General features: G+C 41.5%; 1 protein-coding gene across 3 annotated transcripts in view; it reads left to right on the forward strand.

Moving 5' to 3' along the window:
• Positions 1–18,556, forward strand: part of mtss1 (MTSS I-BAR domain containing 1) — a 52,894-nt gene that overhangs the window by 28,760 nt on the left and 5,578 nt on the right. For 2 of the 3 annotated variants that reach the window (XM_028998370.1, XM_028998371.1), the window contains exons 4-11: positions 260–344; positions 1,368–1,459; positions 1,688–1,762; positions 13,161–13,318; positions 13,510–13,617; positions 13,695–13,792; positions 16,361–16,457; positions 17,611–17,742. In XM_028998370.1, coding sequence (XP_028854203.1) covers positions 260–344; positions 1,368–1,459; positions 1,688–1,762; positions 13,161–13,318; positions 13,510–13,617; positions 13,695–13,792; positions 16,361–16,457; positions 17,611–17,742 — 845 coding nt within the window. The remainder of the gene's footprint in view (positions 1–259; positions 345–1,367; positions 1,460–1,687; positions 1,763–13,160; positions 13,319–13,509; positions 13,618–13,694; positions 13,793–16,360; positions 16,458–17,610; positions 17,743–18,556) is intronic. The other variant, XM_028998372.1, reaches the window with a different exon arrangement.

Here is an 18,556-nt window from a genome sequence, read left to right on the forward strand (position 1 = left end):
TACAGCCATGCTTCCAGAGCTCCCACTTGTGCAACAGGCTTGGTTCAGAACCCTCTGAAGCAGTTTCGAAACAAGCAAACTATTATTTGCAAGTTAATGGTCACACCAAGCACCGTGATGAAATCTGAATGGGGTCATTTGATAAACAGTTAATAACTGTTTCTGTTTCTCAAGATAATCTTTAGCTTTAAAAAAAAAATTTAAAAAAAATTGTCCAAAGTAGGATTCCGAATGAAACCTGTGCTTTCTTGCTTTTCAGGAGCTACTAAGGAGATTGGCTCAGCACTGACCAGAATGTGCATGAGGCACCGGAGTATTGAGACCAAACTGAAGCTCTTCACCACGTAAGCCCACTTCCTTCCACTGTCCACTACGTCCTTCCACCCCCTGCGCTCCTAATACCCCTTGCACATGGGTGTGTACATCACAGACATCTCGGGACCAGATTTGCTATCAAGCCAAACATATAGATAGATCTACAAATTTGTTAGAAATCAAGTGTGTGTGTGTGTGTGTGTGTGTGTGAGGTCCTTCTCCCTGTATTTTTTAATTATAGAGTGAGGCCCTGCTTCCTGAGAAACGTTCCTATGGGGTAAAACTGCTATTATACAGGCTCTCTCTCCCAAACCTCTTTCCTAGAATTACCTCCCAGATTTGTATTTTTTTGTCTGCTTGCATAACACTGCATAAGACTCGCTCTTCACCATCATTGCCATGGTAATGGTTTGTTGGATGCAGTCCGGTCTGCTCTTACCCAATGGTTTCATAGGCACTCCAAAAACACACGAAAAAGCATGAAGTGAGGCAGAGAGCCCCCCCACACTAGTCTTCCCTATTGCAGCATATAAACGGACTGTTATTAGGTGATTAGTGTTAAGAAAACATATCTGGTTTGCAAATAATAAATTTCATTCTGAAAGGAATTAAGATTTGCTTCAGTTATTAATAACATGAAAGTATTGCAAATATCATAACTTGGTTTATACAGAATTTAAGGAAATGTGTATCTATCCTACAACACAATATCTTTTTGAGATGTCATGTCAGGTTTGACCCTAATGGGCTGTAAGGGCAGGGCAAATAAATATAGAATTTTGGTTAAAGTGGAACAGAATTCCAATCCATGACCCTCACTATATGATTACATTAAAATCCAGATCTGACAAATTTAAGACATAAGGCTGCTGCTGAACTATTTAGAACACCTTTTGTAACTGGTGTATGGTAAATATTGATTTTAGCTATAGATTTGCAGAGGCCCAGTTGACCCAAATACCACTGAATTTGATTTACTGGTCAGCATTCCACTGAAGAAAAACAGATCCTAATTTCATAATGTTTCCGTGATCATGGGTTATGTTTGGCAGAGCCCTCATGGATAACCTGATAAGTCCCCTGGAGCTGAAGATTGAAGAGTGGAAGAAGGTGGCCGGCCAGCTGGATAAGGACCATGCCAAAGGTATTGTCAAGAACTGTGACCAGATGTCAATATCTTCCATTCATTAACATTAAATATTACAAAGCGTCGCAGTCCTTTAACCCCAATTTCTCTTGCCTGAATCAATTATTCATTAATGTTAAACACAGGGGTCCATTAACTGTAATTGTTCATGCATTATAAGGCAGGTTTATTATCAGCAATACGAGAGGCTCATTGATTGTGTTGACCCCATTGACTCCTTTTTAGAGTACAAGAGAGCCCGTGCAGATATTAAGAAGAAGTCATCAGACACTGTCAAGTTGCAGAAGAAGGTTAAGAAAGGTAAATGTGTGTGTGTGTGTGTGTGTGTGTGTGTGTGTGTGTGTGTTTGTTTTAAGGGTGGAGCGCATATATAAAAAATCTCTATATATATGATTCTTTTTGTATTCTAGAACAATGCAGCACATGCTGAAATGAGAAAAAAGACAAGATGTCGTGATCTACTACTGCTTTTCTTAGCTTTCTCTGTAGTTTAGGGTTTTCACCTGTAATATATTACGTGGAGTGGAGTTTGACTGTGGAAAACAGGAAAAACACAGCAACATTTATACATATTACCAACAAAACAATGTTGTGGCGTTATTTCATTTCACGCTGAATATAGTCACGTGGCAAATGAATCCATTGCCGGAATGACTTTCCAACACATGAGTGCATTCTATTGTCAGTTTTTTAACTGTATGTGAGCCTTTAACTGTATGTAGTTATTATTTAACATGTGTAAAATAAAAAAAAAAAAAAAAGGACCAGCAATCTCTGCACATCCTGTGTGTGTGTGGCTTGCTGTGATGATGCGATGGTGATGCATGTGATGATGACTGGGTGCACGTCTGTAGTTGACTGTAAGGGTTTGCGTATAACATGACTCTGCTTTTTGTCATGTCAGACAGTAGTGCACCTGTCCCCGTACCCCCGTGTCGTCATGTCGTCCCTTTCGTCTGCTTCACACCTTCTCTGCTCTGCGGAGTGATTTATTTTTCCTCGTGGTGATTCCCAGGGTATTGTTTTTCCTGTAGTGACAATGGAGGCCTTTGTTCTCATATGTAGAGTTTCTTGTGATCTGCTTCATAAACACGTCAGACTTTTAAAGCATCTTAGTGAAATGTGTACGCTTGTTTTCTTTCCAGTCACAGGTTTTTTTTTTTTTTAATATATATATATATATATATAAAGGTCTGTGTCAGAAGCCGAAAGAGGACACAGTGATGACATGATGGGTGAAAATCTGTAGAGTCTGTAGAAAGTGAAGCTGGTTGGATTTTTTTTCTGCGGTCTGTACTGTTAGCGGGACTCTTTAATTATGGTGCCGTCCACCACTTTACAGGCAGTTCTCATCGGGAAAAAGCTATGTGTCACCCAGACCAACCATTCTCCGCAGTGCATCTGAGGAGAAAGCGAGGGCAGGCACTCCCTCTGTCTTTTTTTTTTTGCATAAATGGGGAACATTTGTTATTCAAATTTCTTTTAAAAACATACCTTCCGTTCACGTCTGCTGAATGGGCCATTGATTTGTCCTTTGGACTAGTAGGGAAAAGCCTATAAGTGCGTGTATGTTCAGAGGAAACAGATGGCACCAGTTCAGCACCAAAGTGCCCAAGGACACGACCACACAGGAAGAGGAATTTCCATCCTCCCCATACGTCCATACGTATTTTTTTATTTTTTTGCACACTTCCATTCTTGTGTGCGTGAGTATGTAAGCGTTTGCGTGGTGCAGGGACTTGTGTGTTGTGTGACTCACTCGACCGGTCTGTTATTCACGGAGTTAAGTAATCTTGACTCTCCGCCGATGACGCATCTCCCTTAACACCCATCACCCATCATTTCACTCTAATGGTCTGAGCTCTTTGCTGCTTCACGGCTTTACAGCCTCCATTTGTCAAATTATCGGGACACACTGCTATGGTACTTACTGTAATCTACCTCAATTAGTTTCCTTTCTGTTTTTTCTGTAATTAAATATCTGGCATTCGGTCTGAGGCCTGCCTGATATTTAATGTTGCCGCGGACAACTGATACCATCTCCACTGAACTGTTCCTTATAGATCCCCTGTAATTGCCCAGGAAAATTACCTTGGTTTTGACATAAGAGAAGAGTGTGTATCTCTGACTGATGTCAGACATTCTCTGCAACCCAGAACTGATCCATATATTACTTATTACACAATAGACAAGTGAAGTGACTGTCAACGAAATGTTTCCTCTGCATTTAACTCGATCACCTTGGTGAGCAGTGGGCAGCCACGAGAGGCAGCCAGCGAGCAGGGTGTGGGGACGGTGCTTTGCTCAGTGGCACCTCAACCTTCTGGTTATGGGTCTGCTTCCTTAGCCACTAGGCCACCACTGTAGTATCTCTACCCCTGTCTGTTTTTCATGTAGAAGGGCATCTCTAAGCTGTGAGAAAAGAGCACACAGGGGATTACACTAGGGATTTTTAATATCTTGTTATTATTGGGTTTTTTTTTAGTTGAGGAGAGTGGAATGAGTAAACAGAGTGGAGCATTTGAATAATTTAATATGGGTAGTCATTAGTATGCTAATAGCATCACAGCTTTACTTAATGACAGGAAGATATCCAAGTGAGGAGAGAGTTTCTGATCCTCATGCTCTTTTATTTTCTCTCGTATATTAATACAGTATTAGAACGAGGCTGGCTGTTCGCAAGGCACTCCCACAATATGGACTTGACGCATTGAACACACGAATGGCAAACCTCTTGCCTCGAGCTCCTAATTAGTCTGCTGTGAAATTGCAGGGGTTTATTAAGTTTACCTCTGAAGCTAAGCAGTTATCTAGGAGAGCATGGCTTCCTTATTTATTGGGACATGTATGATGTTAGGCAAGCATTTCCTCTGTCGCATTATCAATTCATGTGAAGGAGCTTATTATTCCAAGGTACTTAATGGCAAGTAACTGTGTAACTAACTGTTCCCCTGAACTTGCTGCAAACACACACACACACACACACACACACGCACACCCAGTAATGGTTTTGCAGGTATCTATAGCTGCAGGCACCGTTTCAAAGCGTCCATCATGCACCTGGCCTGCTCAATTTTGGTGAAGGAAGGTGATCATTTAATGACATAATGCCTTCCACGCCCGTCTAGTGGAAGGTCTGGACAGGAGGCTGAACGTTTGCGCCAATTGGTCACTCACGGACGTCTGTGACGTTACGAGCATGAACACATCTGTCTGGTGAATTACATTCATTTCAATGAAATTCCACTCAAGAAGCCTAAACCTAAATACCATGAAAACAAATCAATTTCTCCCTTCACTGGGTTCAACTTCTCATCAGTGCAAGCAGTGCTGTATTGATATTCTCTCTCTCTCTGCTCCCCTTCCTCCCTTCCGGCTACTCAGGCTCATGGTTATTTTGGCCGCCGACTGCAGATGCTCGCCACTTGCCCACAAAAGAGCCTTTGGAGGCAGAAAGGTGTGATGCATAATCTGGAAAAAAGCAGCTAATAGACCCGCCTTCGCCTCGGACGGTGTGGTGTTGTGAAGGAGGCATTATGGACCGTGTACGTGGGTGGATGAGTGAGGGAGTGCATCCGTGGTAAATGCCGGGTTTTTATCTAAAGAGTTGCTGCTCAGCCTTGCGGTGGCCTGTTAGCAACGCTTTACTCCCTTGAAAAACATTCCTCTATCTGCCAGGACTAGACTAGTACTGAGGAAGGGGGTCAAAGTTCACAGCCTTGTCAAGAAAAATGAATAGTGTTGCCTACTATGTTGATTTTTTTTTTTATTTGTTGAAATAATAATTGTTAAAACAATATGTAAAGTGGATATTAATTATGTCTCCAAACTGAGGGAGTAATGTGGGCATATGGAGTTCACCCTCGTCTCTGATTGGCAGATGAAACGAGCCCTGTGGTGAAATCCCTCTTATCTGAGAGGGAGAGATGGGCTACGTCAAGCTACGCAACCTCCTGTTGCTGGAATCTGTGTGTGTGCCAAACCTTGCTAAACTATGGCATAGCACGTCTTGGAACACTCCGCTAATATAAACTCTGCATGCCGCCTACAGAAGAGGACACGCCGACCCGTTCACATTAAGGCCCACGCGCCCAGGTCCGCTCCTCCACAGCATTTCACTTCCTGGCCAACGATGACATTTCACCCCATCTGAGTGTCGAAACCATGTTTGCGTGCATATTTTGCCCTCCAGTAATTTTTGGAATGTCTTTTCAATTAGCACCACATGCGAAATGCACGGTGTTTTTGGTGCAATGCAGTGCCGTGGTAAACAATTCCATTCCTAAGCTTTCACTCAGCTTTGCCCTTGAGGTCAACAGGGAGCTCAGAAATGTCTTTGAGGGTTACTTGTCTGCTTTTAATTAGCTTGTGTGTGTGTGTGTGTGTGTGTGTGTGTGTGGGTGTGTGTGTGTGTGTGTGTGGGTGCCTTGGAGGGAACCTGCCAGATGCTTCACCAGAGCATCAGGAATGCTCCACTGTCCAGTAGAGGCTTTCCAGAGAGCAAGGAGGGGCGGGGACTTTTGTTTTCTGTGTAATGTTGTGCATGCCACACATGAAAATGAAAGTGAAGTGATTGTCATTGTGATCCACAGCACAGCACACAGTGCACACAACAAAATGTGTCCTCTGCTTTTAAACATCACCCTTGGTGAGCAGTGGGCAGCCATGACAGGCGCCCGTGGAGCAGCGTGTGGGGACGGTGCTTTGCTCAGTGGCACCTCAGTGGCACCGTGGCGGGATTCGAACCAGCAACCTTCTGATTACGGGGCCGCTTCCTTAACCGCTAGGCCACCACTGCCCCTGAATACCCCATAAATACCTGACTCAATACGCTGAAGATGTACAAGTTGAAAGCAGAATGTGTTGTTTTTTTTGTGTTCAGTAACACATCCACACCGAATTCACTACTGGTTGGCAGGGGCTGGTTCTCGTGGCCCATCTGTTACAGAGCCAGCAGTGTTACTGTACCTCCTGGCTTTAGACAGTGCTACGCAAATGATGTGTTTTATCGATTTGCCAGTAGATTCTGGCTTAAAGTGAAAGTGATTTGTTTTTGTCACACAATGGCGCATCACCCTTAGTGAGCAGTGAGCAGTGGGCAGCCATGAAAGGCGGCGGGGAGCAATGTGTGTGGGGACCTTGATCAGGGGGACCTCAGTGGCACCTTGGTGGTTCAGGATTCGAACCCACAAGCTTTTGGCTATGAGTCCGCTTTCTTAAATGCTTGGCCACCACTCCACCGTTGGGGTTCGGGATGTGTATAGATATGCAAGTACTACTACTCTTAGCTGTACTGCATAAATGTATGTAGAATAATTACATTTAGAACTGAATCAACATGTTTTTATTTTTAATTATATTATTTATTTACGATTAATATAAATGTTGTCTAACTTGCATATAGTTTGTGTACAGCTGTTTTACACTCTGCCATATGTCTGCATGTCATACCAGAGTGTACAGCCAGACTGGAAGAGGCTCAGGTGCTGCCAGTATCTATTACATCCCTGCATGCCACCTTCCTGTGCCTGCCTAATCCAAAGCATTGTGGGTAATTGGGTCATTTGGATGGGAGCGGCGCTAACATGCTGGGTGATAAGCTTAGCCACCATGTGCTGACATGACACCAATCACAGATTGGTAGAAAATTGGGCAGAAAACGTGAACGACAAAGGTAGGGGAATAGATGGTTGGAAAACACACAAACACAACCAAAGTGCAACAATAGTGCATTTATTTACAGTGCAGGCAAGTGAAGTAAACCAAGGACCAGCACCAAACAACAACTAACAGGAGTACACACACAAATGGGAGATTATTTTTCAAAGGGAGAGAACACACAAGGCAACAAAAAGTCTACAGAACAGAATTCCAAAGCACTCCAAATCCTCCAAAACTCTCCACAACAACGCAATAATCTCCTCTAGTCCATGAGCACTAGGCCGCCATCTTTGTGAAGGAGGTGTCCTTAAATGCATCCTGTGGCTGTCACATGATTGCATGGGCGGAGTCTCCAATCACCATGCCTGTCCCCTCAAGTACTGAAAAATGAAACAGACACACACACACACACACACACACAGCAGAGTACACAAACCTCTACGGCCCTAGGACTAGTAACACACCTCTGTAGGATATTAGTGTGCACTGTTCTGCATTCTCACTGTCTCTGTTCACCGTTCTGGAGCAATGTTTTGGTCAAAACCCACAGCCCACCACAAATGTATTGTTCTTCCTTCCTCTCCCCTCCTTCACCCTGACTCTGACCTCTGGTTCTGAGTGTTGGAACCCCTGGGGGCTGTCAGTGTACATACGCAGCTCTTTTATTACACGCCACACGTTCATCCCAAATACCCAGTTTTTATGAGTGGCGATTCCAAAGAAAACACTTCCCGTCTTGGCACGATCATCTGTTTGGTGAGGTTCAGTACAGTCGTAGTCTCTGCAAAGCCTTTTTTTTCTGCACTGACACACAGAAGCTGCCCGTGGATTTGACTGCACTCAGTGTTTCTGTGTTGAACTTCTGGACAGATGGTTTAGGAGTCCTTTGTGTCCCTCAGCCTTCCCCAGTCATCTACTCATCCACACCCCCTTCTGTTCTCTTCGTTTTTTTGTGACCTTGTGCCAAGTTTAATGAACATGGGGAAAAACGCAAAAGTTAACTTCTGGGATTGCACATGGACTGGTAGTGTGTTGATTCCATGTAGGTCTGCACAATTAATCCAATTTTAATCACAATTGGGATTTTGGCTGCCAGGGTTAAACTAAAGATGATCGTCTGCAATATTTACATTTAAATAACAAACCACCAGACAGCGAACAAAAGTGTATATACGCTAGATGTCGCATTCAGCCTCTCAGCTGGCGTCAATACCGCAGTCATATTTGGGCAGGGTTCCAAGCTCATTCAATCATGCTTCTCTGATGTGAAAAATGTCGGACTTTTGTACCACGCACTGTAATAAAAATGTGGACATTCTGGTTTTTATTGCACAAATCTGAAAGCCTTGATCACTTACTAAAATAGAAATTGCGATAAAAACGCGTTTTACCTAAAACAATGAATAATCGTGATTTTTTTTTTTTTTTTTTTTTTAATCATGCATACAATATTGATCAAAATAATCGTGATTATCATTTTGGCAATAAATGTGCTGCCCAAATTCCATCTCAGTTTTATTAGTGAGTTCACCCACACAGAACTGAAAGAACTGAAACCTCACAATGGGAAAAATTCCAAACAGGGAAGATTCCTATACATACATACATACATACATACATACATACATATATACACACACACACACACACACACACACACCATCATATATGTACATGTTTAATGCTGAATATGTTCTTTATGCATGCATGCATGTAATATATGTTAGAGTGAGTGTTGGCATGTGGTGGGACCCTCTGCTGTTGTTGCCATAGGAAAGCCTTGGGGCGTTGGTTGTGCATGCCCCCTGCTGCTGCTAAGTCTGCCACCTCACTCACACCTAGCCCGCCAGCTTCTTCCTGGAGAGCACATTGCTAATCAATCTGCCGAAAAACCAACCAACCAAGATGCCTGACCCGGGCCTGCACATCTTCTGACTGCCATAAGTAATCACACTGTTCAAGTGATGTCTGTAATAATCGATATACAAAATGTAATCTCAATTTCAATATCAATTAGCACTGATATCGATACGTAATTTCCAGTTTTGAACACCAATTTTGGGGAACAATTTTTTTTTATTATTCCTTTTGGGTAAACCACTGCTCATAATGTAAATGCATACTGATTTTGCCAGACAAAAACCAGCAAACCCACTGCATGTATTTAATTTATTTATTTTAAATGGGTAATAATAACCATAATAATAATAATGTATTGAACCAGTGTTTGTCCATGTTTCAACCAAAGTGTTTGCCAGGTTATGTCACTGACAGTTTCTACTGGTGATGTAAAACAACCAAAAAAAATGTCCCTAAGGTAAAAAAAAAAAGCTTTTTGAGCTGGGACATGCAGGTTGACCTGTAAATAGTGTCCAAGCCAGCTGTATGGTAAGATGTTCTGTTTGAGAAAGACAATGAAGACATTGATGGATGAATAAGAACACACACACACACACACACACACACACAATACTCATTCAGGCTTCTGTCTGTAAAGTTTGCACGCATACATACGCATTCACCAGTCCCAGTTGACGAAAGCACACTATAGTTGTCCTTACAATGTTTCTGGGAAGTGTATGAACTCTCGCAGCTTGTCCACGTCTTCCCTCCACATCTGTCTGGCAGCCTTGTACGTCTTGCTGTCTGCAGCATATTTCATTACTACTTTGTCACTGAACAGTTTTTCTTTTCTTCTAAATCCTCTGCAGACTTCCTGTAGACTTTTTTGAGGGGAAAAATATTTAAATAGTTGTTAATTTCTTACTATTAATTAATTTAATTAATTAACTGGAATAATAGTAATACGTTTTAAATAGTAGTTAAGAGCTTTTAGAAGGTAGAAATGAAATTAATATTATGGACTACAATTTTTTTTGAACTTCAGTGTGGATTAATTAGTTTTGTATTTTTGTAATTTTTCTTACTTTGTATAAAACTGAATGTCAATTTTATTAGGCAGGAGTTACCTTGGGAAACCTTAGTATATAATTATGGCTTGTGTGTGAGTGTGAGCAGGTCACTGTTGTCTTATATTGTGATCCAAATGAATAATAATGTGGTTACACATGGAAAACCTTGAATGCATTAGTTGTTTATGCAGGCCTGAAATTAAAAACTCGACCTCGGCCTGAACTCGAGACCTTGAAACTAACTTGACCCAGCTTGAAAGGTATTCAGAAAATCTATAGGTCGAACCACACCCTAACCTCAAATTGTGTTGCATGTTATGTGCATGCTTTTTTTGTGTTCTTAATTAAACATTAAGTAAGCATTAGTGCAGGATAATTCCACAAGCAATATAAAATGTTGCACGTTAACCATGTGACACCAAATTCTGTCCAACCAATCCTTTTTATTGAGGATAAACTCATCGTCTGGTGGAGTGAACGGAGCCAGGCCTTCTGATGACCTGCTCCGTTTCTCTGCATGTATGCATGTGTGTGTCTGTCAGTGAAGGATGATAAGGAGCGCTTGTGAGTGTTTGTTTGAAGCTGAGAGGTAAAGATTGTGTGTGTTTATGTGTAAGACGCAGTTTGTGTGCGTGGACTGCAGGGCTTGTGTCAGGATACTCCCCCGGCCTCCTGCACCCAGCTGTTGTGTTTGCTTCTCCACAGTGGAATGTTGGACATGCTGTGGAGTGTATTTTTACTGCACCCGAGGAATATTTTGAAAAGCTTTAGTGCTGAAAAGCCGGGGCTCTCCAACGGACAGCTATGCTGTTTCTGATTACAACTGCAAAGAGGTAAAGGAGGAGAGAGAGCAGAGCAGCCTGCTCACTATGTGCCTGTGAGGGATTTACGAAAGGTCAGAATGCAAAGAAACCAAATTTCACGTGATGTGATACCACGATGTAATTCCTGTAAACAAATTCCGGCTCAATTAATGACTGCGCCTGGGACCGCACCACGTGTAGCGGCAACTGTGAACTGTAGTGAGCATGTTCCAGATGAGATGTAAACAGGACTGGGCCCAAACACTGTAGACACGGCCAACATTTGCCTACCTAACAGGCCCCTGGGTCCTAGTGGCCTGTGTGTGACTTGACTTAGCAGCTGGGTTTCTTGACTCCTTTTATATTGTTGCATTTCTGGGTGTTGGAAGTTCGGGAATGGTGGAAAGCGAAATAACTTTCGGAGGCAGGGAGTGAGAAAGCGATGGAGAGACTCAACAGGCTGTCAGTGAGCCTGTGGTATACAGCAACAGCTGGGTACAGATGCACCGTCCAAAATAACCACATGCTGCCACAAGCCATTTTGGCTTTTATTCAGAGAGAGACTGAGTGTGTGTGTGTGTGTGTGTGTGTGTATGTGAGAGAGATGATCAACCCAGTACATACTATCTATAGCTGTAATCTTAGCTGCTACTGCCACCTAGTGGTGAGCATATATACGATTATACTAACCAGGGTGCAGTGTCGCAGTCACAACAATACTATGAAGTATCAATAATGATATCACACATTACTGTCAAATCTTCTCTTCTATAGTATACATATAATTGTGGCCAAAAGTTTTGAGAATGACACAAATACTGTTTTTCCACAAAGTTTTCACTTCCGTTTTTATTATGGAAATCTGCATATACTCTAGAATGTTACGAAGACTGATCAGATGAATTGAAAAGTCCCTCCCTCTTTGCCATGAAAATTAACATAATCCCAAAAAATGAATTTCCACTGCATTTCAGCCCTGTCACAAAAGGACATTCTGAGAACATTTCAGTGATCCTCTCATTAACACAAGTGAGTGTTGACCAGCACAAGGCTTGAGTTAGAATAGCAGACTGGACGCTTTAAAAGGAGGGTGATGCTTGAAATCATTGTTCTTCCTCTGTTAACCATGGTTCCCTGCAAGGAAACACGTGCAGTCATCATTGTGTTGCATAAGAAGTGCTTTACAGGCAAGTATATTGCTGCTACTAAGATTGCACCTAAACTAGCAATTTATTGGATCATTAAAAATGTCAGGGAGAGGCTTCAGGGTGCCCAAGAAAGTTCAGCAAGAGCCAGGACCGTCTCCTAGAGATGATCCAGCTCGGGGATCGGGGTGCAGAGCTTGCTGAGGAATGGCAGCAGGCGGGTGTGAGGGCATCTGCACACACAGTGAGGCCGAGACTTATGGAGGATGGCCTGGTGTCAAGAAGGGCAGCAAAGAAGCCACTTATCTCCAAGAAAAACATCAAGGACAGGCTGATGCACTGCCAAAAGTACAAGGATTGGACTGCTGACATCCTATGACGGCAACCTCACCCAACCATCCAAGAACAGTTTGGTGAAGAACATCTCCTTTTCTAGCATGATGGAGGTCAAAGTGATAACTAAGCGGCTCGGGGAACAAAACATTGAAATTGTGTCCAAGGCCAGGAAACTCTTCAGACCTTAAACCAACTGAGAACTTGTGGTAAATCCTCAAGAGGCAGGTGGACAAACAAAAAACCCCACAGATTCTGACAGACACTAAGACCTAGTTATGAAGGAATGGGTTGCCTTCAGTCAGGTTTGGCCCAGAAGTTGATTGACAGCATGTCAGGGCGAATATCAGAGGTCTTATTGGAAAAAAAAAAAAACGGGGGCCAGCGCTGCAAATATTGACTTTTTGCATAAACTTGATGTAATTGTCAATAAAAGTCTTTGAAACGTATAAAGTGCTTGTAATTGTACTTCAATACACCAACCAAAGCAACCGACAAAAAAAAGATCTAAAAACTCTGAAGCAGCAAGCTTTGTGAAAACCAGTATTTGTGTCATTCTCAAAACTTTTGGCCACGACTGTATATTACTCAATATATGATAATAGGATGTATAGGTAAGGAATACAAATTTATCTGTCATATATAATGTAGAGTTTTTTTCTGCTTTATACCTAGTGTAATAACAAAGGAAGTGAAATATTGCAGTATTGATTTTGTTCTGTAATAAAATCATGCTAGTCATTACGAGGAGACTTGTTTTGTTGCTGTCTGTATTTTTATTCTATGTATTTAATCTCTGTGCGGTCTTTTCCTGTATGTGTGTGTGTGTGGGGGGGCTGTGTAGGTAAGGATGATGTGCGACTGCAGCTGGACAGTGCTCTGCAGGATGTGAACACGCGCTACGCCGTGCTGGAGGAGACGGAGAAGAGAGCCGTGTGCCGAGCCCTGATAGAAGAAAGGAGTCGGTTTTGCTCGTTTGTCAGCATGCTGAAGCCTGTGCTGGTCAGTCTGCCTCTGTATTTGATATTATATTTAGTTTGTGTGTGTGTGTGTGTGTGTGTGTGTGTGCAAATTTTATTTATATATATATATATGTATATATCAGATTATTTTGAAATTTGTATTTAATTCTTAAACTTTTGAGATGATTGTCAGTGATATACATACCATTGTTTATATGATCTGCATTTCAGGATGAAGAAATCAGTATGCTGGGAGAAGTGACCCACTTGCAAACGATTTTAGAAGACCTGAGCAGCCTGACTGCCGAGCCCAACAAACTGCCTCCTGCCAGTGAACAGGTAGTGTACAAGGCCTAACTCTATCATGAAGCGTGTAAGGCCCCACACCGCTAATGCTCACTACCCTTTATCTGCAGGTCATCCTCGATCTCAAAGGTTCTGACTACAGCTACGCTTACCAGACCCCACCCGCGTCTCCCAGCAACACGATGTCACGCAAGGGCAGCATTAGCAGGTAACTGGAAGACCATATACAACTATACACAACTATACACACAATTATTGACTATTGATTATTGACAGCACATGAATAAAAGGGCATGGAGAATACGTTCAATTTAAAAGAAAAACAGTATGCAGTATGAATGTGCTGATACACAGGATCATAAAAGTGAGCAAGTTATATTGTGCAAAATAAGGCAAGTTGTGCAAGAATGTGATGTGTTGGAGTCTAGATATGCATAGGTGTAAACATTTTGTAGATAATGGCAATTTATTTATTTTTTTGGTAGTGAAGGATCTTCAATGTGATACACTTCAGAACAACACACGGTGACATAACGAAATGTGTCCTCTGCTTTTAACCCTCACCCTTGGTGAGCAGTGGGCAGCCATGACAGTCGCCCGGGGAACAGTGTGTGGGCACCTTCTGATTCTTTAACAGCTAGCCCACCCACTGCCCACTAATATACAGTAATACAGAAGTTAATTGCATTCTCATTCTTCTGCTGCTTCTTCCTTCGGCTTGTCCCATTAGGGGTCACCACAGCAAATGGTTATCCACACAGTTGAATTGGTAATGGTTTTTATGCCGGGAGGCTTTACTGATGCAGCACCCTGTTTAACGGTGCTTGGGACCGGCACCAAGAAATACACTGTCACATGTGTCCCTTGTGGCTGGGTTACTCGTGCATTCTCATTTAAAATATTTATTATCAGCTGATGGTCTATAATGTTTAGTAGCCTGTGTTTAATCGATGTTCTGAATTAATTTGCAAACCAAGAGATTTCTTTTATTTTAAAAATAAAAAAGTGAAGCTCCAGTGTAGGGCTTCAACTATCAAATGTTTTTTGGAACGGAGTTTTCCGCTGATTTTTATATCGGATTAAATGTACTTTTGCAAAATTCATAGTGCATTATGTAACACCTGTTTAAAAGGCCTGTTTAAATGACCAAGCAGTTGACTGTTATTCCTGCTATTTATTTCAAGTGTCAAATTACAAGAAATAACAAATAAATACACATGTTAACTGTAATGCCGAAATGAAGAACCCCCTGTGCAGGACAGCTGAGCAGGGTGGCTTATTATATTAAAAATAAATAACCAATAAGTAAAACTTTCAATCGCTAACTAACTCCTGACTTAAAATTGCCCCACGATCTTATAGCTATAGATTAATATACATGTAAAACATATTTTATTAACATCATCTCCAAGTCAATTCATAAATAATTTTACATGGTCACCAATAATCCCTCTCTGATTCAACCTCATTTGGTAGAACCTTAGATCTGCTCCTTCACTAGCACCCGGGAATCATTCAGAACTCGCCATTGACATTTCCTATAGCTTGCTCTTTGCTGGCAAGTCCAACTTTTTTTAGGAGCAGCCTTCTTCTTTGGTTTTGTTTGATCGACTAGACCCCCTGAATTCCGGTTAATTCTGCGTGCATTTGATTTTTGATTGATTTATTTGAATAATTTGTGGAATCCTTTCAGCTGAATAAATATTTTGTGTGTGCACATATTTAATTTGATCCACCCTGTGCACAGTGCAGGATGTTTGTTTTTACAAAGGGCCTTAAAAAATCACGTCAACTTGCGATTTTTATTTAACCTGTATGTGGTATTTATGGTAATGAATGTGTTTTTTTAGAGATTGATTTGAGTTCCTGTTCATTATATTTGTGAAGGGAATGTTTATGAATGGAGGGAATGATTAACCATGCTCTTCAGTTTCCTGTGTTGTGAGGTTTTGTGGTTTCCTTCAGCAGGAAGTGTGCATGTTTTGTACCCATCTGGTCAGTGTGACTCAGTGTGTCAGGCCAAACTCACTCAGTTTGAGGAAGTGAGTAAGGACTGAAGGGATGATGAGTAGAGCAGAGTTCTGGCTTGGAGAGGATGAGTGTGGTGGGTGTGCAGTAGCAGCCATGCTGAAATAGGCATATGTCATTGGTCTACAGGGAGAGAAAGAAATTTATGGCCTTATCCATAGCAACGTACAATCAGTAGTTACAGGGACAGTCCCCCTGGAGACACTCAGGGTTAAGTTGTCTGCTCAGGGGGACAATGGTCGTAAGTGGGGTTTGAATCATGTGACTGCGTTTGTCTGGTTCATAGGCGAGTGTATTTACCACTTAGCAGCTACTGCTTATACTACTAGAGAGAGAGAGTGTGTGTGCGTGTGTGGCAGTATTTGTACATATGTACCCAGTAAGGTATGATGTGAATTTCTGTGTGTTTTGAGTAGACAGGGATGGTGTCAGGCACTCTTCTGCAGGCCATTGCCACAGTGAGTTCAGAGCCCACAGTGGGATTACTATTTCATGCATTCTTTCCCCCGGCCCACAGTCTGAGGTTTGGCCATGCATCGAAAGAACAGGCAGTAGCATCTCTTCCTTTTCCCTGTCGTGCTGTGTGGATTTGTAATTAAGGGCTTTTCTGGAACAAACTGTTCTGCTGCATTGCAGAAAGCTGAGCACTCAGTTCCATGTACTTTAGTCAGCTCTAGTACGGCACATTACTGACAGTCAGTCGCCTACATGGCTGACAGTTGTGTGTTATTCCCCTTCTCTGTTTCAGTAATTACCAGACTACCTCTGTAAGGCATGTCCCCTCTCTTGACTCCATCTCCAGTGCGATGGACGGAATCCACCTACAGCCACCGGATACCTCACAGGTAATATACGTGTTGTAACACACACACACACACACACACATCCAAAATGTTTACATTGTCAAGGGACTACAACCTGACCGGAGTAAAAGTTTTATGAACGTTACATGAAAAGGTTGTGCTTGTGGAACTTCCCCAATCGCTGTCTTCCTTTTCTTGCAGTGTGATGTTACCCAAGCTCTGTTCTAGCCCCATTCCTCTTGAGTTTTAAAAATCTTAATATAAGGAGACACAAAAAATAAAATTTATATAAATAAATGTAATCCTTGCCAAAAGTATGTAGAGACATTTTAGCTGATTCATTTTACAATTTTATTTACAATTTTTACAAAGCATAGTCATAGTTTAAAATACATCTTATGAAGATTTATTTTCATTGAACTTTGGAACATTATTAATAAACAGAAGTTGTTAAAGATTATTGCTTTTGTGATTACCACACATCCTATTCTTCATCCTATCTTATTACATAATGAAATGCTATAGTAACATGATATTGAAGCACTATCAGTATTGTATGTAATTTTTGACTGTTTAGGAGCCAGTCTCAAATTGAGACTCTCAATATCCACAAGATATTTGCATAGGCACAGCCAATCTTTTAGTCAGATTCAGCAGTAGCCAGCTGCTGGAATGCAGTTGGAACCACATTCTTTCATTTTTGCTTATTGAAATGAATAGAAGCAATTCAAAGGATCAAGAAAAATAATCACATTCAGTTGAAACAATATTGTAATAAATGTGATGGGCCTACTTGGTAAGGCACGCTCCTAAATCTCCTTACATAATGAACAAGATGAAAATAAATAGCAAATGAAAATCTTATCCTCTACCATCTAGTTCTGACAAATTCCTCAAAACACAATCACACAGTTCCTTCTTGCAGCTCCCATAACAGAATCACCAGTATAATCAATAGCTGATTTCAATTTCCCTCTCGTTTCTGCTGAATGGTTCACCATATCTTCTACTTTATCAAACCTACTGCTGTACTGCTGCAAAACGTTGAAATATCAGCATTGATCAATATATTTAAATAATGTTTTAAGCATTATTTTCCCCTTCTCTTAAATAACTGAACATCTGGTCCCTCCTCTTTCTCCTCTCGCCCTCTCTTTACCTCTCTTTCTCTCTTTCTGGGTGTTCTCCGGCTCAGCGCTCTCTGAGTCCGGTGCTGCGCTGTGAGGGGTGGGCGGGGCCACGTTCCCTCAGCGAGGGCAACTCACCCACCAGTGCCCGCTCCGGGCCACGCAGCCTACCCACACACCTTGACTCTGCAGCTGTACCTGTGAGGACATACACACCTTTGTGTGTGTGTGTGTGTGTGTGTGTGTGTGCGCGCGCGCGCACATGATTCTTTTTATGTAGTGTGTGAATGTAACCTGTGCTAAGACACGTGTTCTTGTGAACCATTGCATGTCCATCAGGTCTATGTACCTTCGCTCTTTCAGAACTCTTCCAGAACCTACAGTATATTCAGTACATGTTGAACTTAAATGAATAAAATATGCTATATTTTGTAGTCTCCTACCCAGCTGACATCCAGATTAACTTAATTTAAATGCATTCAACTTAATGACACACAAGTGTGGCGCGAGGTCCCATCTCTTCCTGCCCTCCTTCATTTCCCACCATTTTCTGTGCTCATAATACCATACACAGTGTTTGGTGCCTAGGTGACAATAGGATTGGGCTTGTGATGTCACCAACATCTGTCTTTAAAGAACATTTTCAAACATGTGTCAATGGCCTTGTCTTATGTAGTGTATCCAAAATATATTTAAGGATTTAACATCAGAATTGCTGTTTATATTATATTAATATATTATCTTATATTATATGATCTTAATTTCTATATTTTTAGATCTTTATTATATTTTGCCTTATTATAGTAAGAATTATAATTAATGCCTAATTTTTTGATAGCATATTAAAGATCCCATGACATGAAAAATTCATTTTGTGAGATTATTAAACATTAATAAGATTCCTTTTAAGACTTTGAGTAGCAAAATCAGTTTGGTCAATAAAATGGGCTACATATTTCAAATTGTTCATAAAATCTCAGATTCAGTTCTGTCAAGCTTTATAGTCAAGCTCTA

The sequence above is a fragment of the Denticeps clupeoides genome, chromosome 12 (assembly GCF_900700375.1).
Source record: "Denticeps clupeoides chromosome 12, fDenClu1.1, whole genome shotgun sequence".
NCBI classification, from domain to species: Eukaryota; Metazoa; Chordata; class Actinopteri; order Clupeiformes; family Denticipitidae; genus Denticeps; species Denticeps clupeoides.